This window comes from Naegleria gruberi (genome assembly GCF_000004985.1).
Source record: "Naegleria gruberi genomic scaffold NAEGRscaffold_29, whole genome shotgun sequence".
Taxonomy (NCBI): domain Eukaryota; phylum Heterolobosea; class Eutetramitea; order Acrasida; family Naegleriidae; genus Naegleria; species Naegleria gruberi.
Window position 1 is genome coordinate 427,776 of NW_003163298.1, and position 22,523 is coordinate 450,298.

The 22,523-nt window shown below is 31.6% G+C and overlaps 14 protein-coding genes across 14 annotated transcripts; 6 read left to right on the top strand and 8 right to left on the bottom strand.

The window, feature by feature from the left end:
• Window positions 1-308: 308 nt before the first annotated feature.
• On the bottom strand, window positions 309-2,956 carry NAEGRDRAFT_49787 (uncharacterized protein; the record flags this gene model as incomplete). Its single annotated transcript, XM_002676264.1, has 3 exons — window positions 309-1,750; window positions 1,980-2,397; window positions 2,537-2,956. 3 exons carry the CDS (start codon window positions 2,954-2,956, stop codon window positions 309-311), a joined length of 2,280 nt encoding a protein of 759 aa, XP_002676310.1.
• A 454-nt stretch (window positions 2,957-3,410) lies between these two features.
• Window positions 3,411-4,007, top strand: NAEGRDRAFT_68627 (uncharacterized protein; the record flags this gene model as incomplete). The annotated part of the gene is made up of 1 exon (XM_002676179.1): window positions 3,411-4,007. One exon carries the CDS (start codon window positions 3,411-3,413, stop codon window positions 4,005-4,007), a length of 597 nt encoding a protein of 198 aa, XP_002676225.1.
• Window positions 4,008-4,140: 133 nt separating this feature from the next.
• NAEGRDRAFT_49788 (uncharacterized protein) lies at window positions 4,141-5,265 on the bottom strand (the record flags this gene model as incomplete). The annotated part of the gene is made up of 1 exon (XM_002676265.1): window positions 4,141-5,265. One exon carries the CDS (start codon window positions 5,263-5,265, stop codon window positions 4,141-4,143), a length of 1,125 nt encoding a protein of 374 aa, XP_002676311.1.
• Window positions 5,266-6,013: 748 nt separating this feature from the next.
• NAEGRDRAFT_2844 (uncharacterized protein) lies at window positions 6,014-6,907 on the top strand (the record flags this gene model as incomplete). Its single annotated transcript, XM_002676180.1, has 1 exon — window positions 6,014-6,907. A coding segment is annotated over one exon (894 nt), but the record flags the coding sequence as incomplete, so codon positions are not given.
• A 182-nt stretch (window positions 6,908-7,089) lies between these two features.
• On the bottom strand, window positions 7,090-7,965 carry NAEGRDRAFT_68630 (uncharacterized protein; the record flags this gene model as incomplete). The annotated part of the gene is made up of 1 exon (XM_002676266.1): window positions 7,090-7,965. One exon carries the CDS (start codon window positions 7,963-7,965, stop codon window positions 7,090-7,092), a length of 876 nt encoding a protein of 291 aa, XP_002676312.1.
• Window positions 7,966-8,319: 354 nt separating this feature from the next.
• Window positions 8,320-9,534, bottom strand: NAEGRDRAFT_68631 (uncharacterized protein; the record flags this gene model as incomplete). Its single annotated transcript, XM_002676267.1, has 1 exon — window positions 8,320-9,534. The coding sequence occupies one exon, from the start codon at window positions 9,532-9,534 to the stop codon at window positions 8,320-8,322; it is 1,215 nt and encodes a 404-aa protein (XP_002676313.1).
• Window positions 9,535-10,047: 513 nt separating this feature from the next.
• NAEGRDRAFT_68632 (uncharacterized protein) lies at window positions 10,048-10,353 on the bottom strand (the record flags this gene model as incomplete). Its single annotated transcript, XM_002676268.1, has 1 exon — window positions 10,048-10,353. The coding sequence occupies one exon, from the start codon at window positions 10,351-10,353 to the stop codon at window positions 10,048-10,050; it is 306 nt and encodes a 101-aa protein (XP_002676314.1).
• Window positions 10,354-10,669: 316 nt separating this feature from the next.
• Window positions 10,670-12,219, top strand: NAEGRDRAFT_80069 (uncharacterized protein; the record flags this gene model as incomplete). The annotated part of the gene is made up of 1 exon (XM_002676181.1): window positions 10,670-12,219. The coding sequence occupies exon 1, from the start codon at window positions 10,900-10,902 to the stop codon at window positions 12,217-12,219; it is 1,320 nt and encodes a 439-aa protein (XP_002676227.1). The 5' UTR covers window positions 10,670-10,899.
• Window positions 12,220-12,348: 129 nt separating this feature from the next.
• NAEGRDRAFT_80070 (S25 ribosomal protein) lies at window positions 12,349-12,765 on the bottom strand. Its single transcript, XM_002676269.1, has one exon. It carries the CDS (start codon window positions 12,751-12,753, stop codon window positions 12,385-12,387), a length of 369 nt encoding a protein of 122 aa, XP_002676315.1. The 5' UTR covers window positions 12,754-12,765; the 3' UTR covers window positions 12,349-12,384.
• Window positions 12,766-13,150: 385 nt separating this feature from the next.
• NAEGRDRAFT_68635 (uncharacterized protein) lies at window positions 13,151-14,399 on the bottom strand (the record flags this gene model as incomplete). The annotated part of the gene is made up of 2 exons (XM_002676270.1): window positions 13,151-14,068; window positions 14,124-14,399. 2 exons carry the CDS (start codon window positions 14,397-14,399, stop codon window positions 13,151-13,153), a joined length of 1,194 nt encoding a protein of 397 aa, XP_002676316.1.
• Window positions 14,400-14,641: 242 nt separating this feature from the next.
• On the bottom strand, window positions 14,642-15,179 carry NAEGRDRAFT_39465 (uncharacterized protein). Its single transcript, XM_002676271.1, has one exon. It carries the CDS (start codon window positions 15,176-15,178, stop codon window positions 14,675-14,677), a length of 504 nt encoding a protein of 167 aa, XP_002676317.1. The 5' UTR covers window position 15,179; the 3' UTR covers window positions 14,642-14,674.
• Window positions 15,180-15,868: 689 nt separating this feature from the next.
• Window positions 15,869-17,281, top strand: NAEGRDRAFT_617 (uncharacterized protein; the record flags this gene model as incomplete). The annotated part of the gene is made up of 1 exon (XM_002676182.1): window positions 15,869-17,281. A coding segment is annotated over one exon (1,413 nt), but the record flags the coding sequence as incomplete, so codon positions are not given.
• A 1,508-nt stretch (window positions 17,282-18,789) lies between these two features.
• NAEGRDRAFT_80072 (uncharacterized protein) lies at window positions 18,790-20,089 on the top strand (the record flags this gene model as incomplete). Its single annotated transcript, XM_002676183.1, has 1 exon — window positions 18,790-20,089. The coding sequence occupies exon 1, from the start codon at window positions 19,046-19,048 to the stop codon at window positions 20,087-20,089; it is 1,044 nt and encodes a 347-aa protein (XP_002676229.1). The 5' UTR covers window positions 18,790-19,045.
• A 277-nt stretch (window positions 20,090-20,366) lies between these two features.
• Window positions 20,367-22,510, top strand: NAEGRDRAFT_80073 (rasGEF domain-containing protein; the record flags this gene model as incomplete). Its single annotated transcript, XM_002676184.1, has 1 exon — window positions 20,367-22,510. The coding sequence occupies one exon, from the start codon at window positions 20,367-20,369 to the stop codon at window positions 22,416-22,418; it is 2,052 nt and encodes a 683-aa protein (XP_002676230.1). The 3' UTR covers window positions 22,419-22,510.
• Between the last annotated feature and the right edge of the window lie 13 nt (window positions 22,511-22,523).

A 22,523-nucleotide genomic window follows, 5' to 3' on the forward strand; every position in this document is an offset into this window, starting at 1 on the left:
TTCTTCTTGTTGTTTGCAATTGTTGTTGATACAATGAGAGATGCAGAGATGAAGGCAAGTGAAAGTGTTTTTTTATTGTTGCTGTTGATGATGAATCATTTTGGGTAGTGTTATTAATTAATTAGCATGTGGGGACTCGAGAATTGGAAATGATTCACACAACGAAAATTGATTAATTTTAATTTTAAAAAGTGCAAGTTTGTTCAAATTTGTCATAAATATCAAAAATCAGTGAAATTGTCCTTCATAAGACTCTCAATATTTAGTTTCTTCAACTTTCTTGCTTTACTCACAGTTGAATTATGTTTCTAATCTTTCATATCAGTAAGCTTTCTTTCACATTCACGAATTAAACACCTCGATGGTAAATCATTTGGAGCAGTAATCAAGTATTGATTGAATAAATCCATTGCATCACTGTAGGCCTTATCAAAGTAATATTTGGTTCCTTGATTGTAGGAATTCCATTTTGTCAGCTTAATTTTCTCTTGCAATTCGTACATCCATTCATCTTCAGTAACTTTGAGAGAAGGTCCCAATTCATAGATTTTCAATTCTTCTTCATCTTGATACGATTGATAGGGAGTTCCTCCCATTCCATCCATGAAAGCATCATTCAGATTTGGATTCAAGCATGACGGGTCAATTGATTCCACAGAATCTACATAACGATTTTGGAATGATTTTTCACATCGTTCCTTAGTTGGTTGACTCATTACAAAGGATAGGCCAAGTCGAAGAGCAGATGCCATTAACTTTTCCAAATTATATCGAACACTCGAGATGATTGTAAAGTTTTTCGCTTCATTTGTTCCAACATTTCCACAAAATGCTTCTTGGGTATGAATGGCAAATCTAAAACTCACACAATCGAATAAATTTCCATACTTTTTGGTCAATTCTGGAGTTTTCCATTTTGAAACTTTGATATTTGAAAGTCTGGAAAGAAGAGTGGCTGCAGTTATAGCTCCCTTTTCTTCATGATTTGATTGACAAGAGGCAGCATTGAATGATATTGTAATAGTTTCATTTTCAAATTGACCAACAAATCCTCCCATACTTCTACTAACGCTATTCACTTGTTCAAACATATCAGACATGATATGAACCAATTCTGAAGGATTCATTGTAATTAAACATTCTGAAAATCCATGAACTAGCAATTGAACACAAGTGATCACTCTTTGCTCCATGTACAGTGAAAACTTATGGCTCTTACAAACCTTTCGCATATGACTATCTGAATTCTTACTGTTCATAGATAGAGAGTTTTGACTGGAAGTGTCTCCTAATTTGGAAGATTGTAGTTTCTTTGAAGATTTCTTTTTAAAAGAATAATCTTCATGTGTTGGTTCTTCATCTTCTTCTGTTTCTTCTTTCTCTTCCTCTTGTCCATTCTCAATTTCTGAAAGTAAATGGGCAGGAATGAAACTCTTATACAGCTTAATTCGGTTGACCATACTAAGAAAGTGACCTTGAAGTTGTTTCACCTCTGAAAATGCAGAAGTAATAATACTTAATTGTTCCAGATCCATTTTAGCAACACTTTCGAATTGTTCAATAAGATTATACAATGGTCTGGCTACTCTAATTGAAAAATAAACTCCCACAATGATACCAATAACAATCGTAACAAATCCGGCAACACAGGCACAGATAATGGCAATGATCATTGAACCAACATAATTCCAGTATGGAACTGACAATACTATAGTCCAATCAATTTGAGAATTAGTACACAATCTAAAAACTGAATTGTAGAAATTATCATGGGAGATTAAGATTAGAGTATTGCAAGGAATGTTACTCCAATCTTTATACTGTTCAAGTAAATTGGCTCCTAATCGACTCACCTTATCATCTCCAACAGTAGATGGTGTTTTTCTATGTACTTGTCCACTGTTATCCCAAGTTGACAGTGGCAGCTCATTATTCACTATTATGAAAAATAAGATTATCTTTCCAAAAGTACTACTTACAAGCAATTAAAAATCCAGTTTTGGTTTCAACAATAAATCCAGTTGATCTCTGAATATCACTTGTTTGCTCTCTTAAGAAATTAGAAATAGTCGTTACTGTTAAATCATTGGCAATGTAGTAATGGAAATTATGTCCATTGGGTAAGGGGTATTCACTATTCACAACACAATTGATTGAGGTAATGAAAGTATATTCTGGTACATTTGGATCAGTGTAGCTCAATGAAAAAACTTGTTGATTTGGGAAAGAATCACACACTGAAACCAATATACTCATATCGAAGAGTGTTGAATATTCATTCGGTGTGGAATTCCTAAAACATGTGTTATGTTTAGGAACATCAAGACAATAGTAGATTTCTGATTGATTTCCATTCATTGAAGAATTAATGGTTGCTAAGTAAGGACCCCACTGAAGCTGACCAAAAGCAGATCCTGCATAATCACCAGCATAGCTTGATATTGTTACATGTGAGAGGTATTTTAAAGAGGACTAATATTAGCATAGTAAACCATTCACACATCTGTTCAAGAAATTATTAAGGTTAATAACTTACCTTATAGCCAGAGTAGAGTACACGTTCAAGGTAATTGAAACTATCCTTATCATACATATATTCATCAGTGATGGTTTGTTGTTTGATGGCTTCATTAAGTACTGAAACTTCCACTAAAGTATCATTTGCAAAATTCAATATTGAAGTAAATTGTTCTTCTCTAATCATTGTTGATAGATTGAGGACACTTGGTGAAAAACTTGCCAAACAAGTAAGAGTCAATAGAAACACATTCAAAAACAGTAAACCACACGTCAGGACAATGATACAGCACCGAATGGAAGTTCCCTTCTTTTGTGTTGTTGTTGTTGTACCAGGAGTTCTTCTTGTTGATTTAGTAGGCTGATGAGTTTGTTCATGTGATTTCTTGTATTGATGTTCAGGTGCCACTCTTTGTGATGACCTGAATGAGTGTAGCATGTTACTGTTTCAATGTGTGCTTGTTTTCTTAATAATTCTTGGAACGTATGTTCCCCATCGAACTTCCAACAAACACCCATTCACAATAATCATCAAGCAGTACGGTTACTATAGGTGTTTTTTAAACTAATATATTAAGCAATATGTAATATCGCAAGAATCCTTATATTTGTCTTGGAAAATGAAACTGAGGTAAATATCGTGAGTACACACTGAGGATTAATAGTCAAATTGCAACATATGAGACTTTCAGTATTAATTGGTCCACTATGAGGATTTGGAAGTTGAAGTATTTCTTGTTATTGAAGAAATTGTATTGTAAGTACACATATTTGGAAAGACTTATGCCAAACAAAGTATTACTGCTTTTGCACAGCTGTTAAACAACTTTAGTTTTTTCATTGGACAGATTTAAATCCAATGAATATTTAATAATAAATAAAAATTAAAAAAAATGACAACAACTGATGATCATCATCCTGTACAAGAAGAATCGACCACCACATCAGCAGAAGTGATCAATAATAATTTAGGATCATCACCATCGGAACAATTAAATAATACACCATCCAATATACCATCATCACAAATATCACCAGTTAAATATACAACAGAATTATTTTGTACACAATATACGGAATTACTTAGTAAATCAACAAATCAAAAGGAAATTGAACAAGAAGAACAATTTAAACAAATTGAAAATTTAATTGAAGTGTTATTGAAAAGATGTGATGAGCTTGGTGAAAATTTAGATTTAATTCAAACAAATTCGGTTCAAATCAATGATGAATTATTACCAAATTTATTGAAAATGATGGTACACGTCAAACAAATATATTCTAAAATTGATAATTTAAATTCTGTAGTTTCTAATGCTAAAGAGAAGGTCAATTCGTTAGACTTGAAATTAAGTGAATTTGAAAAACAAAAATCATCAGAAAAGTATGCCAAGTTTGTCCCAAGTTTTTTCAAATTTGGTAAATCAAATGATAATACTTCTGCTACTGAAAATGTCATTCAATTCAATAAAGATGATTATTTATTGTAAAGAATAGATCTTTTCTTTATAGCTTAACAAGAGTAATATGTACAAGTTTATTAGCTTTTTGAATCATGACAAGATTCTTTAATATATTTGTTGTAATGAATTTTAAAAGATGAAGTAGATTGTATTACTTGGTTTAGAAACATTTTCTGTGAACAATTGCACAGCCAGCATCTTGATACTCCTCTGCCGTAATCCACATGGATTGAAAGGTTGATAAAGAAGAGAGAATACTTCCACCAATCCAAACTGAATACTTTCTTTCTGGTGGAGCAATAACTTTAATCTTCATTGAAGCTGGAGCCATAGCTGTCAATTCCTTGTTCATTCTCTCAGCAATTCCTTCAAACATGGTTGAACCACCAGAAAGAACAACACTTCCATATAATTCCTTTCTAATATCAATATCACACTTTCCAATAGAATTGAAAGTTGTTTCGTGAACACCAGCTGCTTCCATTCCAATAAAATTTGGTTGAAATAATACTTCTGGACATCTGAATCTTTCGTTACCAACTGTAATGACATTACCATCTGGCAATTCATATGACTTCTCAACTGAGGATGATTCAGCAGCAACCTTCATTTCTGCTTCAAAATCCAAAGCAACATAACAGAGCTTTTCCTTAATATCTCTGACGATTTCTCTTTCAGCAGTAGTATTGAATGAATAACCTCTTTCCATCAAAATCTTCATCAAGTAATCAGTCAAATCACGACCTGCCAAATCCAGTCTCAAAATGGCATGAGGCAAGGCATAACCTTCATAGATTGGAACAGTATGTGAAACACCATCACCTGAATCCAAGACAATACCAGTAGTTCTACCAGTAGCGTACAAGGACAAGACAGCTTGAATAGCAACATACATGGCTGGAACTCTAAAAGTTTCGAACATGATTTGAGTCATCTTTTCACGATTTGCCTTTGGATTTAATGGAGCTTCTGTCAATAAGACACCATGCTCTTCAGGACCAACTCTCAATTCATTATAGAAAGAGTGATGCCAAATCTTTTCCATATCATCCCAGTTGGTGATAATTCCGTGCTCAATTGGATATTTGAGAGCGAGGATTCCCTTCTTTGACATGGCTTCATCTCCAACATAGGCATCCTTACTACCCATTCCAACCATGATTGACCTATGTTTTGGTCTTCCAATTAATGATGGAAATACAGCTCGTGGAGCATCTTCACCAGCGAAACCAGCTTTACACATTCCAGAACCATTGTCAATTACGAGAGCTTGATTTTCTTTCATTTTGAGTTTAATATTATTATGTTTTTGAGTCTTTTGTTTTGTTTGGACGAATATCTCAAGTGCATAGCTCTGGATTTATAGAGTTTAGAATAGAATTTTGTTATGCCTTTGTCTTAGTATAATAGTTCATTGTTCCTTGACCTAAACTAGTTTGATTGTTTGGATGGAAACTCCAAATACCACTTTGAACGGAACATGTAGGAAGAAATTCAGTTTATTACACCTAACCCAAGTACATTTCGATATTGAAAATTAAAAAGTTTGGATTAATCCAATGAACAATTTGAAAATTGAAATTTGTAAAAAAAATATGAAACCAGTCGAAACTGGGAATGTAATATTTGCTGATGATGTAATCTATGAAATCCTATCTTTCCTAAATAATGAATGGAAGTTTATTTTATTGAACGGTTGTTTAGTTTCTAAACAATGGTTTACAATGATTAAGAAATATTCGAAACTAGAAGTTGAATTTAATCATCGGATCAATACTGAACAATTATTTTCAAGTGACTTTTTAAATTCAATTGCAAAATTGAGAATTGATAAATATTGTGGAATTTTATATCCGAGAAAATTCAATGAAAATCTTGGAATGATGACTCAGTTGACTGAATTGAATCTTTCAGCATGGAAATTAAAAATGGAACATGTTGAAGCTATTTCAAAATTATATAATTTGAAAAAATTAATCATTAATAATCGTTTCAATAATTTTGATACAAAGGAAGCAAAATTAATTGGGAAATTAGAAAATTTAACATTTTTGGAAATTTCTAGAATTGGTGATATGGGACTGAAATATATTTCAGAATTGAAAAATTTGAGAATTCTAAATATACATGATCCATGTTTTACCTTTACAAGGTATGGACTTGAATCCATCAGTGAAATGCCCAAATTGACTTGTTTGAAAGTTAGAGATTTGAAAATTTGTAACGAAGGTGTCAATTGGATTAGTCAATCAACTCAATTGACTGATTTAGATTTTACAACCTGTACTTTAGATCAAGGATTAGAATCATTATGTGAAATGAAGCGATTAACAAGTCTATGGTTGCCAAGTTGCCCAAAATATGCAAACAAAGTTGAATTAATTGGCCAATTGACACAATTGACTAGTCTCAACATTTGTGCTAGAGGAATTAATGATCAAGATGGAGTACATATCAAAGAATTGACGCAATTGACTGAACTTGATATTAGTCTGAATCAAATTGTTTTTGAAACTATCGAATCTATTAGCCAATTGACCAATTTAATTATTCTAAACATGTCCTATTGTAATATTGGAGATGATGGAGCATGCCTTATTGGAGAATTGAGTCAATTAAGAGAGTTGAAAGTTTTAAAAAATTTAATTACTGATGCAGGAGTTATTTCAATCAGTCAATTAAAACATCTTATCAAGTTGGATATTAGTAATAATGAAATTAGTAAGACTGGAGCTGAATCAATTAGTGGATTGAGAAATTTAACTTACCTTAATATTGGATATAATTTAATTGGAGATGAGGGATGCGATTTCATTTGTGATCTGTCTCTATTAAGATCTCTTCATGCTGATAAAACTGGTATCAGCTCAGAAGGTATCAAGTCAATCAGAAATTTGAGAAAATTGACTAGTCTTTCTTTATCAAATAATAATATTTGTGATGAAGGATGCAAATTCATTAATATTAAGCAATTGAACTACCTTAATGTCAAGTCAAATCCATGTAATGCAGATTTAAGTTTCTCAAATCTTTACTCTAAAACCACATTATTTCCATAATAGAACCAGTTTCGGATAAATCTTATTTTATCCAGTCGATGTTGATTCATTTATTGCCTCAGAATTTCAAATTCCTCAATTTTTGCATAACTTGATGCTCTTTTGTCCTGTCTTACTGATTCTGACACTATTTCTATGTCTCTTTTCAATTCATCACTGGCATATTTAAGGGCTACTCCTTGTAACTTGACAACTGTTAACACGAATAGTCTATCATTTCTTAATGAAACATCTGCATATTCAAATGCTAGACCATTTTGTGATGCTGCAAGTAAAACTATCTCTCTATCTTTCTTGAGTGATTCAATCGCGTAACAAAGGGCTTTACCATTCTGTTTCACAGCCCCAGTTACTATTTCTCTATCTTCCCTTAATATCAAGTCAGCAAATTTTAAGGATTTTCCATTTTGTAGAACAGCTTTTAATACAATTTCTCTATCTTTCTTTAAAGATATATCAACGTATTGTAAAATAAGTCCATTTCTTTGTAGCGCCAATAGTACAAATTCTCTATCTCTTTTGAATACATCATTTGCAAGTGAAAACTCCCGTGGATTATATTTGATGGTGAGTAACAAGATATTCTTATCTTTTCTGTGATATTCCTTATAGACTGTTCGTGGTAATAAATGCCCAAAAGGAATGGAGGATATCACGCCTTGATGATTATTCCCATCTTCAATTATTTCTTTTGACATGATTAATGAATCAATATTAATTGATTCATCTGCATATTCCACAGCATCCACATTTTGATTTACAGCTACGGTAACTATTTCTCTATCTTTTCTTAATGAAGGATCAGCATATCTAAGAGCCCTTCCATCTTGTTTTACTGCCATTAATACTATTTCTCTATCACAATTCAAAGGATATTCAATAAATTCGAGAGCTCTTCCATTTGTTGACACTGCTATTAAAGCCATGTCTTTTTGTTTCTTAAATATTTCGTTCGCATATTTAAGAGCAGAACCATTTTGATGAATTGCCTTTCGTACTATTTCTTCTTCTCTTTTCAATGACTCATCAGCATACTTCAATGAGCATCCATTTTGTCCAATGGCAGTTTCAACAATCTCTCTATCTTTTCTGAAACGATAAGCTGCGCTTGCTAAATGCCAGCCATTTTTTCTGACAGCTTCCAATGCAATTTCTCTATCTTCTCTAAATGATTTATCAAGATGCCTAAAGATTGATCTACTACTACTTTTAACGGCCTCCAATACTATTTCTCTATCTTTCCTTAATTCAAAATTAACATATTTGATGGAATAACCAAACTATTTAACTGCTTGCAATACAATTTCTTTTTCGTTCTTGAAATCTTCTTTCGCATATTTGAGATAATATCCAAATTGTTTAACAGATTGTAAGGTTATCTCCCTATCATCTTTATCAAGTAGTTCAAGAGAGACACCAAGAGAAGCACAGATTAATTGAACATTCCTATTCTCTGCAAGAGCTTGATTGAGGTGATGAAATTGATGAGATAACATGATTGGTCCTTCAATCTGTCCATTTTCAGAGAATATTCTTTTCAAAATTTGTTGACAAGAAGGTCTATTCTCTGGATTCTCACTCAACATTTCCACAAGCAATTTAAATATAAAAATCCATCCATCTTCATCTTCCTCTAAATTACCTAACTCTATTAATTTTCGTACAGTTTCCACTTCATTAGATATTATTTCTCTTACCATAGAAGAGTATTGATCTAGATGTGTTATTCTGTTTTCATTTGTTGGAAAAAGAATAAACAGAATTAATCTAGCCAAACTCCAAATATCACTCTTGAACGATTCTCCCAATTTTGCACATTCAGGTGCAACAAAACCTGGACTACCATTAAGAGTATAACTCTCATGCATGTTGAGATCATTCGAATAATCAATGTGGTCCATTCCTTGGTTAGAAAACCGATCATCATTAGAAATGGCAATCCCAAAATCTGCCAAAACAACATCAATAGCACATATTTTACAATCAGTATCATGAAGTGAAATAATAATATTCTCTGGTTTGATATCTCTGTGAATTATGTTTGCCTCCTCAAGTTTACAAAGAGCATTCACAATTCTAATGAAAATTTGTAAAATTTGACATAATAAAATCCTTCCATTCTTGTTAATTTGCATATCTGTATAATTTTTCAAATCAATTCCTCTATATTTTGATACTGTCACAACCATGTCATTAAAATTATCCACAAAATCAAATGTCAATAAACTGGCATCATGTAATTCTTCTGAAATTTTAGCAAATTTCCAATCACCAACCGGACAATCATCAAAATCATCATCTTCTCCTCGTTTAACAATTTTTACAACATATTCCTGATTGTCAATGGATAGACATTTGCAAACTACAACATTGTTTCCCTTCTTAAATATTTGAATAGGAATATATTGAATATTATTAATGAAAAATGGTTTTCCAAGCCTGGAGAGAGCCTCGTATAGATTTTGATCATCGTTCGTACTTTGATGTTCAATCATTTTTTAATGAATTTATTCATAATTTTAGTGGCAGTGTTGCATATTTAAGTTGATTGTAAACCTCTAATTAAGCAACATACTGTATTGGATCAACATCATTCAGAATACCAAATATTTACTGTTCATAATTCCCAATAAGCTGAAATAAAAAGACTACAGCACCACAGGTTCCCAAGTTGTCTCCAACCTCAGTACTGATGTGGCTCGACGATGCTTAACTTCTCAAATCGGACGGGATGAGGTGCATTCATCGTGATATGGCCGTAGCCATTCATTGATTTAAAATGTTGAATATTAATGAAGAAAACTATGAGGTTATTTCTTGATGAATATTACCTGATTGGTTAAAGTTAGGAAATTCAGCAACATAACACGTCAATTGATGTGACGATTGAATTTCAACTCCATAAAAGATTAACAAATAAATGTTGCGTTAGTATGTAGAAATTCAAAAATTAGAATTAATTCTGTTGATCATTTATTTACATTTTGGCTATACAAGTATTTGATGTTTCATTTAAAGGTTCTATGCAACAATTCCATTTGATATTGTTGTTTTTCAATTTGCTGTAATTCAATTAATTTTAATCTTCTTTGCTCCACTGATTTATTATATTCAGATCTTGATGAAATCAATGGATATCTTCCACTCACGATTCGTTGAAGTGAATACTTTGGTTTGTTCTTTTCCCAAAAATCTACTTTTCTATTTGTTATTTCCTTATCCCGAACATAATCAGAAAAGTATTTCAGTTTACTCTCTTCCTTAATTCTAGCATCCAAATTTGATGGATTATTGGGATGCTTATTTCCAAACATTTTTTTTAAATTGTAGTTTATTTTGGCGGGTAAAACCATCAATTCTTTTAAAACTCACAAACACCATATGAGATAATATATTCAATCATATATTTGTATCTAAGAATGTTAAAATCAATAACAACTCGTATGTTCATTGTTTGCTTGCTTTCTCATTCAAGTGGAATCATATTTCACTACAATATTCAGTTATTCCGTTACACCACCAAACAACAGTTAAACTTTTCAAAGTATCATCACCTGTTGCAGCTGAGCATCAGTAGTAGTCTCTCAGCACATAACGTAACGGTTGCAATTTATTTTAAAAAAATTAAGGCAACATCATTCACCTCCAATCATTTTACTCTTTTGAGAAGAGTTATTGACTACAATATATAAAACTTCGAGGGGATTGATAGAAAATACGTATCATCATCATCGTTTAAAACTATTGTTGTTTAAACAGGATAAAATTAGACACAATCGTTAAACACAATTCTGTTCCTCACTCAGCCTTATTAATATCAAAAAAAGGAAGATTTAAATTTTGATAATAATAATTTTGCAATGTTTCCGCATATTTACCATGGTTACATTCCGACCAATCAACAGCAAATAATTAAGGCCAAAATTGATCATTATACATATGAAAAGGATGATGGATATTTTAACAAACCTTTAAATTCATCATCACTTTCTCAATCTACAAAGAGAGGTGATTCACTTAATTCAACAAATAACCAATCCGCCTATTTTGTAAAATCATTTGATCCAAAACAAAACACAACAAATACTACTATTACCATGAGTCATGCCACTCAGAAAACTCATAGTAATCGAGTTGACCAATTAATGAATAGTGTTGAAAAAGTGGCGCTTTCAACAACACGTTCTATCAAATCAGAACAATTATCAATTAGACCCAATTCTAATCAATTTATTAATAAGAAACTTACTGAAACAACAAGTGGAGATTACAGAACATATTCTTCAACGGATTTCCCAAAAAGAGTGACAGCTCAGCAAGTTGAATTTCGAAAAGGTCCACAAAATATTGAAAAGCATGAATATGAACATTTATCAACAAGTATTTCACAAAGAAACAAAGATGAATTATCTAGAATTCCAGCTTCATCCTATAACCCAAAGAATCACCTTGTAAAAACAGATATCAGTGAAGATTTCAAACCATCAACCATTACGAAATGTCCACCTGGTAAATTAGCTTTAACTCAACCAGATATTAAAACATATCCAAAACCTGAATGTGGACTTGATGGTCAACCCTCTGGTTATTCAACAGACTTTTCTATCAAGAATGATTTTCTTTCCTCAACTGCTGATATTGAAGGAGTTCATCCCCATTCTAAATTTTATAGAAGTATGGGATATTCTGGTTATGTTCCAGACGAAAATCATACTTCTCTGTATGGTAAAACATTGTCGAATAGTAGTGGCAATAACAAAACAATGAGTAAGAGTTTTGGTTCATCACTTGAGAAGAATACTGTTGCATTTTCAAGTACGAATGGAATGAATGCAAATCAATCTCTTTACAGAAATAATGGATCTCTTAGACAACCTCGATGTATTACATTCCAATCCAGCAACCATGGATCTAATCATTTGCCAGGATATGGTGGATTTATTTCGCCTTCAATATCTAGAGATTCCAAACCCCAACCTCCATCCAATACTTCTGATTACCATCTTGTAAATACAATGAAGAAAGCTGCCTCAATAGAGAATCCAAATGTAACACGAGAAGACTATATGAAAGGGTGGAAAAATGATTCACAATTGAAAACAATATTTGGTGATAATAAGGACAAATCCTACTTTAGAAATAATGCAATGTTGCGAGAATTTTACACTTATAATTATTAAATAAATTAATGTATCAATAAATTAAACGTAAAGAATATCTAAATTATTCTTCAAATTTGAAGACATCCAAACAACAAGAATTTGTTCCAGCGAGTTTCGTTAATTTACGCACACAAGAAATTACCTCAGTTTTGAAATTTATGTTTTTTATTATAAGTCGGAAATTTACTTCTTCTTTGATTTGGTGGTTTCAACAGCAGCTTCAACTGGAGCATCTTCCTTCTTGACAACGTAAATCATCATGTTAGAGTGCTTGATGACTGGCTTGATCAAATCCTTTTCTTCGAGGTATCTCAAACCCTTCTTGGCAACGCTACCAGTAACACCGAGAGCTTCAGAAACTCTAGCAATGGTGATCAACTTCATCTTTGGGACTTCCTTGACCAATTGGTTGAATGACTTGGTGTCGAAGAGAACCTTGTTGTTCAACTTCTCCTTAACTCTTGATTTAGACCACTTCTTCTTCTTTCCCTTTGAGCCGCTTTCTCTGGCTGCGGCCTTTTGGGCTTGAATTTCCTTAGACTTTCCAGCCATGTTTGTTTATTTTTTTTTGCAACGAAATTTTAAAAATTATTTTGTGGTTGGTTTATTAAAGTCAACCACTCTTTGTGTTGATTTTACAATAAATGTTTTCTCGTTGCAAAATTTAGAAGAGGGCGTTTGTTCAACAAGCGATAAGAACAAAGCGCTGAAGAGCCACACCTTCAATTCCTGCGAGAAACAATTCACAACATGAATACTTTCTGAACCACTCAAGAGAATAATAACAACCATTGTCAACCTGTTCAACGATATTGATTGGATTAAAAGATACTTCACTCAATGCTTCTCTCCAAAATAATACAATTTTTTCAACTCTACCAATACCTGCTTGAAGTAATAAGGAAAACACATAACGATTATAATAAATAAACTTTAATACATTTACAAATTATGAACTTTGATTAGTTTCAGAAGTGGTAGTAGTAGTAGTGGTTGTTTGTTGTGGCTCAGCATGAGTATTTGTAACTACAGTTGCAGTGGTGGTTGCAGTAACTGTTGGTTGAGGTTTTGGAATGAAACCCTTTTCAATTAAAGAACGAGTAACTTTAGATCTGACCTTTTCAATATTTTGCTCAATGGCAGGAACATCAATAATATCAAATTCATTATCAATCAACAATTCCAAAGTTGGTAATGTTTGAGATTTGTAAGTTTCCATTCTATTAACAATAGCTTCATCATTAAGATCATCATCTCTCTTTGAAAGATCATCACCTGTAATATCATCTTTTTCAGTATTTAATGGTTTTCTAAATTCAACATGATAGGTACGTCCACTTTTATCATGAATAAGTCTTCCTTTCAATCTTTCCTTTATACATTCCTTATCAACTAACAAGTGAAGAATGAGTGTATTTGGTTTTGAAAAATGGATATCACCTCCAGTAAACCAAGTTAAAAATTGTTTACATTGAGTAATATTACGTGGATAACCTTCAAGAATGAAATTAGGAGGAATTGGAGTGTTATCTTGATTTAAACTTGTTGCAACATTGCTGGATGAAGAAGTGGTTGTAGTAGTATTAACAGTACTCTCACTTGATTGTTCTTGTTCAGTTGTTGTTGTTGTTGTTGATGTTTGTTGTTCTGTGACATTTTCACTTTCCTTCAATAAGATTTGTTCATAATATTCCTTGTAAATGATATTCATCTTTTTTAAGAGATATTTAGCTGTTTCATCTTCTGGTGCCAATTTACCACTAGCTAACAATTCCTTTAATTGTGGATTAGTTTGACTTTCTTCTCTCAATGTATCACCTGCTGAAATGATATGATAATTTGGATTTTCTCCAGTAATAAATCTTGACTAAAAGATATTATCATCATGATCAGTATAAGACTCTATTTTAATAAATCCTTACCTGTGTTCCTTTTCCTGAACCTGGAGGTCCTAACAAGATGATAAGTTTTGGTGAAGCAAACTTTAAACCTCTTTGAAGGAAACGGAATTGTGTTTGATCTTCCTCTGTTGTTTGTTCAACATTGAAAAGAATTCTTCCGTAATGGAATTGTCTGATCAAACTATTTGATGATGAAGCAGCAGACAAAATGATAGAACCATTATTAACTGTTGTTAAATTGTTATGATGATGGTGGAAGAGAATGTTTGAGGTTGGTTTGCTAAAGAGTTTTCTCATATTTTTTATTGTTGATTGCCCAACCAAGGAAAGGCACAAGCAAAACAGGACTTCAACAACTCTAGTTGCAATGCAAAGAGAAAATGGAAAATCGGATGTTGTAGGACTTGCAAATATTTCCTCTTCTTACCTTGCTATTACAGTTAAATTAGAAAAATTCTCCTTGATAATAACCTTCTCGGAAACAGAAAATTGGATAGTTTAATTTCACTATCAATAATGAACAAAAGATTCGAAAGTAGTTTTTGAAATTTTTAATTATGGAGGTTTTAAATTTATTGTTCTGGGATCTTGAATTCAACAGTACCGTTGGTGATTTGTTCTTGGAGAGTCTTTGGGTTTTCACCAGCAACAGTGCAACCAATAGAGTAACAAGTACCCAAAATTTCCTTAACTGAACCAGCCATGGTCTTAGCGAAAGACTTGCTTCTCATGGTTCTAGCAATGGAGAGGACATCATCGAAAGAAATGTTACCGTTGTGTTTAATATTCTTGACCTTCTTTCTATCTCTTGGAGCTTCCTTCAAAGCCTTGATAACCAATGATGAGGCAGATGGGATGATTTCAATTTCAGCTTGTCTGTTTTGAATAGTCAATTTGACAGTGACCTTGAGACCCTTCCAATCCTTGGTGACCTTAGCGATATCATCACCAACCTTCTTGGCGGACAAACCCAATGGACCGACCTTTGGGGCCAAGGTGGCGGTAGCACCAGCTTCACCTCCCAAACATCTAACGAACAAGATCTTAACTTCACTTGGATCTGCTTTTGGTGGCATTCTGTAAATTGTTTGTTGGCTTCAACACATGATGGTAAAACTTACGTTATAGACTTTTGATATTTTTTTTCAACAAGAAATTTAAAATGACTCGCTACTTTGGTATTTTACAATGAAAATTTTTTCTCAACATTTTCTTTGCAACAAACACAACCAAGCAAATTTTGAGTTTTAGAAGAAAACCAACAAGTGTTTTCATAACTTTCAAGATTGAATATGAGTCTATTGTGTTGGGCCATGTCATTGAATGGGTTCCAATTGCAAGACTCAAACTATTTGCTTCTACTATTAAATGTTCAGCAACAACAACACACCGGAGTGCAAGGTGTTCAATCAATAATTGAATAAAAAATGAAAAGTCTACTTCGACTCAACAACAAGAACACTATTAAATTATCATCATCAACAAACACATCATCCAACATTGTGCACAACAATTCTAAACAACAACAACAACTTAATTATTCTATCAACTCATCAAATACTATTAAAAAATCATGTCTCTCATCATCATTATCATTCCGAAATAATAAGAATCTTTTAAATAATAACAACAATCAACAACACTATATTTATCATCAATATCATACTACTACCACAAATTGCAAAGATACACATTTAATGAATGAAAATTTCAATTCATCATCCATTCACAATGATCTTGATAATCCTAATCATGTCTATGATACAATTATAGTTGGAGGTGGACATTCTGGATGTGAAGCTGTTAATGCAGCACTTTTTCACAATGCAGATACTTTAATGATTACTCACTCTAAAGATACAATTGGAGTTTTAAGTTGTAATCCATCAGTGGGAGGTGTTGGTAAAGGAATTCTAGTAAAGGAAGTTGATGCACTTGGTGGTTTAATGGGAAAAGTTTCAGATTATGCAATGATTCATTACAATGTTTTAAATTTAAGTAAGGGACCAGCTGTTTATGGACCTAGAGGTCAAATGGATAGATACATTTATAGAAATACAATGCAAAAAGTTTTTAATGAATATACAATGAAACACAAATTGAAAATTATTGATGGAAGTGTTGATAATTTAATAACTAAAAATGGTAAAATTCAAGGAGTAATTTTAAAAAATGGTCAAAAAATTTATGCCAAATCAGTAGTTATTACAACAGGTACATTTTTGAGAGGAGAAATTCATATTGGAACTCAAGTACGTTTTCCAGGTGGAAGAATTAGTGAAATTGGTACAGAAAGAACATGTGGAAGTTTAGCAGATACATTTTACAATGAATTTAAATTTGAAATGGGAAGAATGAAAACTGGAACACCACCACGTCTTCACAGAAATTCAATTAATTGGGATATTTTAACAGAACAACCATCAACTAAATTTATTGAACCATTCTCATTTGAACATGATGAAAATACTTTTTATGGAACAAGAGTTCCACATTCACAACCTCACATGATGTGTTATGAAACTGAAACTAATGAAAAAACACATGAAATTATTAGAAGTAATACAGATGAATTGGCAGATGAAGTTAGATTTGGTAATGGTCCACGTTATTGTCCATCCATTGAAATTAAAGTGACACGTTTTCCACAGAGAACTTCACATCGTATTTGGTTAGAACCTGAAGGACATATTACAAATAAGGATGAAGCAAAGAAGCTACCATATAATCATTATGCTAATGTCATTTATCCAAATGGTATTTCATCAAGTTTACCTCCAGAGAAACAATTGGAATTTTTAAAAACAATGAAAGGATTGGATCAAGTTGAAATGTTACAACCTGGATATGCAGTTGCCTATGATTTTGTTTCACCTAAAGTTGAAATTTCACACACATTACAAACTCACAAATGTCAAGGTTTATTCTTAGCAGGTCAAATTAATGGTACAACTGGTTATGAAGAAGCTGCAGCTCAAGGTATTATTGCAGGTATGAATGCAGCAATTTACGCAAGAGGTGATAATGAACCTTTCATTTTAGATCGTTCTGAAGCATATATTGGAGTTTTAATTGATGATTTAGTAACGAGAGGAGTTGATGAACCATATAGAGTATTCACTTCACGTTCAGAATATAGATTAATGTTGAGAGCTGATAATGCTGATTTAAGATTGACTGAGAAGAAATTTGAACATGGATTGAATAGTAAATCTGATAAGGAAAGAAATGAATTATTACAAATATTAGATTCTAATAATTCTAAATTTAATAATAGTAGTAGTTCAATGAATGGTAAAATTGATTTGGAAAGTATTAATCCAACTCTAACAGGATCATCAATTTCACTCTCCAGATATGATAAATGTGTAAAGAGAAGAGAACGTATTGAAAATGTTCTTAATTTATTACATTCAGTTCAATTCACTCCAAAGATTTGGACACAAATTTTAAATGATCATACTACTGGTAATGATATTGGTAAAAAGAAATCAATTGCTGACATTATATCACAACAACATGTTTTATCATTACATGATGTTAATTTTATTGATTTAATTGAAAAATCAAATTATTTATTTAATAAGAAACAACAACAACAACAACAACAGGATGATGAGAATACTATTAATACTATTAATGATGATGATAATATTGATGAAAGCAATGATGAAATTATATTAACAGAAGAAGAAAATAATATTCAACAATTAAATAGTGAATTAATTTCACTTGCACAAGTATTAGGATCTAAACGTGATGAACAAAGTATTATATCAGAATGTAGATATTTTAAATTTTATGATCAATATCAAAGTGATATTGAACAATTATCTAAAATGGAACATTTAATTATACCAGATACTATATATAGTAATATTAGTACTGAATTACCACAAATTTCAACAGAAGAAAGAACTAAATTATTAAAACATTTACCAAAAACTTTAAGAGAAGCCTCAATGATTTCTGGAATTAGACAAACAACTTTAATTTCTCTAATGCAAATTACAAATTCAAAATTAAGAAGAAACAATTATCAACAACAATATCAACAAGAATAAATTATATTGAAGTGTTTTTAAGCTAGTGTGAGTAAAAAATCAAACATTAAATTTTCATCTCAAAAGTGGCATCTACATTACCATCCTTCAGACAATGTATTAACTCACTATATTCATTGCATTGAAGTGAAACAGAGAATTTCAATTTAGAAATGATGTTTTTTTTGAAGAAATTAAGTAAAATATAAGTTTGTTGGGAAATGTTGAATAGTAATTGAACAATTTTTGTGAATATTTATGTGTGAATATTATTTTTGTAAACGATTAATGTCATAAAATCATTTCCATTCTTGTTTGTGATTTGTCTTTAATCAAAACGAAAATAGAAAATATTGACAATTCTCCAACACTATCAACCACCATTCAATACCATTCAACATTACATCTATTAAATACTTTTAACATCATTACAATAGATAACATAAAATCATCATCAATATCCAATGAATCTTATTAACCGGTTGTCCACCTCCTAAATAAGAATATTATTTCTCTTCCCGTTGACCTTGTTGACAAATCTCTGAGGTCCACAAGCCAATCAATCATTCACTGTTGTCTTTCTAAACGTCAAAAATATTTTAAAAAACACAAAAACAAAGCTCATTGTCATTCTTCTGTGTTGTGTGATAAATTAGCCTTTCTTATTGTTGTTGTTGAAATAATAATTTTTAAAGCCTTTTTCTTCTTGTTGCACTTGATATTTTTCATTGATCAACATTCTCATATTGATAGTAGATAATTTAGTTTCGAATATTATCAATAATATCATTTTGTGATTTCAATATTCTACTATTCTTTAATAATAATAATAATAATAATAATAATACTACTTTAATAACGTACAATAGAACAACAATACAAACTTTAGAATAGAAGAAAATGAAAAATTCCGTTCTCTCACTTTTTAAAAAGAAAACCAATAATAATAATAATGAATCAGATGATAGCAACACAACTCCATCATCACCACATAGTGGTAGTTTCAGCAATCTTTCAGATTTGTTACAAAGTGGAAGTTTAGTTTATAACTCACTTCCTGAAACAACTCTATCCTATGGTCATATTCAAACTCCTTTTAATGTATTCGAATTGAATAGAAGAATGTATCAAACTAATTCACAAGTTTTATTACAAAAACAAAATAATTCATCATCACCTGCCACCCCAAATGGAAGTAACAATAATAGATTGAGTTTAAGTCAACAACAAACATCATCACAACCAATTGCTTTAACTCCATCTCTATTAATGGGTAAGAGAAAGGAATTGAATAGAATTTCAACTCAATCACCAACTGCTGATATTACTCCACGTTCTTCTTCTCCTTCCATTACAACAACAACAACAACAACAAATATTACTACTACAAATACTTCTAATGGTACAAATGCCAATACAAGTACCAATAATAGTTCAGCAACAACACCTTCAACACCAATTGCCACTACTACTTCCAATGAATCAACTGCAACTACAACAATTACACCAACAATTAAAACATCAGATAATGTTGTTACTACTGCTACTGCTACTGCTGTTTCATCAATTGTCAAGACAGCTTTGAGTGATCAAGAAAAATTAATTGGTATCATTTCAAGTTATCTCGTTCCACATAAGGATCATTTGAAATCTAGAGAATGTTTAACAAGTCAAAACTTAATGTCAGTTTTAGTGTTAAATAAGAAATGGAATTCAATTTTAATGGCAAATGATTTATCAACTATTAATGATGATGTTGTTAAATTGTGGGCAATTTTAGTTGAAGAAATGTATGAACCTGCTGCTAATATTGAAAATGATCATATGAGTAAGAAATTTATTGAATTGTGTATGTTTTTTATTTATTTATTTGATTTATTAACTATTGACTCTTTAAATACTACTTTACAATTTTTATTAACACAATATTTACAAAAATATTGAATCTACTTGACAATTGTCTTAATATTTACTTTGGTGTGTTAAAACATTAATGATCTCTTGACTTGAACTGGATCTGCTTTGCCTCTTTGATGTTTGACATGTGATGTCTTGTCACTTGTGACCTTCCACCACAACGTTTCCAATCACCAAATGCTTTTTACCACGCGCTTCAAAAAAACTATTCATCTTACCAACAATCCGTTTCACTTTCTTTACTATTACTCCTCTCAATATTTTGTCCAACAATTAACACTCAATCATTAATTATTAATTGAAAATGAATGTATTTGATAAAATACAACCAAATTCTGGTTCTGTTCCGCCACCATCATCAAATACAACTAAACGACCAAAATCATTGGCTGCCATGCTATCTCGTAACCGTTCTTCCACTTCCAAATTTGATAATTTATCAACAACAATAACAAACAATGATGATGATTCGAATAATACTGCTAATACTACTTCTGAAACCAATAATAATACTACTACCACTCCTATCAATGATGACGACAATACTGCCTCTCCCTCCATCACAACAAACACCACCAATACGACAACACCTACCTATACTCCTACTACTCCTCCACCACCTCCGCCTGCTGCATTGAAACAACGACGAATTTCAATGGCTGCCTATACTCAAAAACCTTCAACAACAACAATTAATACTGCCAATGATGATAATAATAATGATAATAATATCAATTCACCACCATCCATAACGACCACTTCATCCTCCGTAACAAATATTGATATTACTAATAATAATACTACTCCAATGGATCTCTTAACAACAATAGATTGTAAACAAAATAATATTGAAGTTGGTAGTAGCTCTGTTCCTAGTACTCCAACCACCACCACTGGTAGTAATGTCAGTACTCCAACTGGTACTAAACCAACTACTGCAACTGCAACAGCAGGTAATAGAAAATCACAAAAACCAGCTGAAGTTTTGAATCCACAAGATTTTTATAGTGTTGATCTTTCACAATTGACTTATACACCTGATCCAGATTCGAGTATTGTCATTCAAGAGAATCAAATTGAACATGCTTCATTGAATAAGTTGATTGAAGAATTGACAAGTCACACTAATTATGATATTCACTTTTTGCATACATTCATGTTAACATTCAGAAACTTTACTGATAAGGAAACAATTCTTAAAAAACTTGAAGAGAGATTTAATTATCCACCAAATTGTCCACCTGAAGAATTTGCAACATTTAAACGTGAAATTCTTGATAAGGTTAGATTGAGAATTATCAATTCAATCAAATATTGGATTGAAAACTTTTTCGTTTTCGATTTTGATAGTGAAATGATGCAATTCTTATCAAAATTCATTGAAATGGTTAGAAAGTCAAATCAAAATGCTCTCGCCAAAGTTATTGAAAATACTTTAGAACGTGTGAAGAATAATGACTCTGGTAAAGTTATTACAAAGGTTGAATGTCCAGAAATTTTAAAGTTAAAGAAGAAGGTTTTCAGTAAGAAAAAGACTTATTCCATTCTTGATTATCCATTACAAGAAGTAGCACGTCAAATGTCATTAATCGATTATACCATGTTTAAAAAGATTGAACCTAAGGAATGTTTGAATCAAGCCTGGAATAAGGAACACCGTGTAACTAAAGCTCCAAATATTTCAAGAATGATTCAACATTTCAATCAATTTTCAGGTTTTGTTGCAACTGAAATTTTAAAACAAGAAGATCATGAAAAACGTGTTAAATGTGTTGAAAAGTTTATTGAACTTGCCAATCATTGTAAAGGACTGAACAATTTCAATGCTGTTTTCAGTGTCATGTCAGGTTTGAACAGTTCATCTATCCATCGTCTCTCAAAGACATGGGAAGCAATTAGTGAAGAAGCTAAAAAGACTCGTGAAGAATTACTTTCCATTACAAATACTAATGGTAACTTTGCAAACTTGAGAAATATGCTTAAAACTGTTAATCCACCATGTGTACCATATAATGGTGTATTCTTAACAGATTTGACATTTATTGAAGATGGTTCACCAAAATATATTAATGGTCTCATCAATTTTGGTAAATGTAGATTATTTGCAAAGGTCATTCGTGATATTCAAACCTATCAAAATACCAGATATAACTTTGAAGAATATAAGGAATTGAAAGATCAAATTGAAGCTGTTGAAAAATTATCTGATGATGAATTATTTAACATGTCACTTCAAGTTCAACCAAGAGCTCAAAAGAAGAAGAAGGTTGCTACATCAACTGCAAATGCATCAGCTTCATCTTTGAAGGAAGACGATGAAGAAAATGAAAAGAAACCTGAAAAGTTAGATTTTTAATTCATTTTCTCTCAGTTGACTAGCACCACTAAGAAGAAGAAGATTTCTCAAAGTTTGTATTTTTATTAAAAAAACTCATTTGAATTGTTTTCAACTATTTCTTCC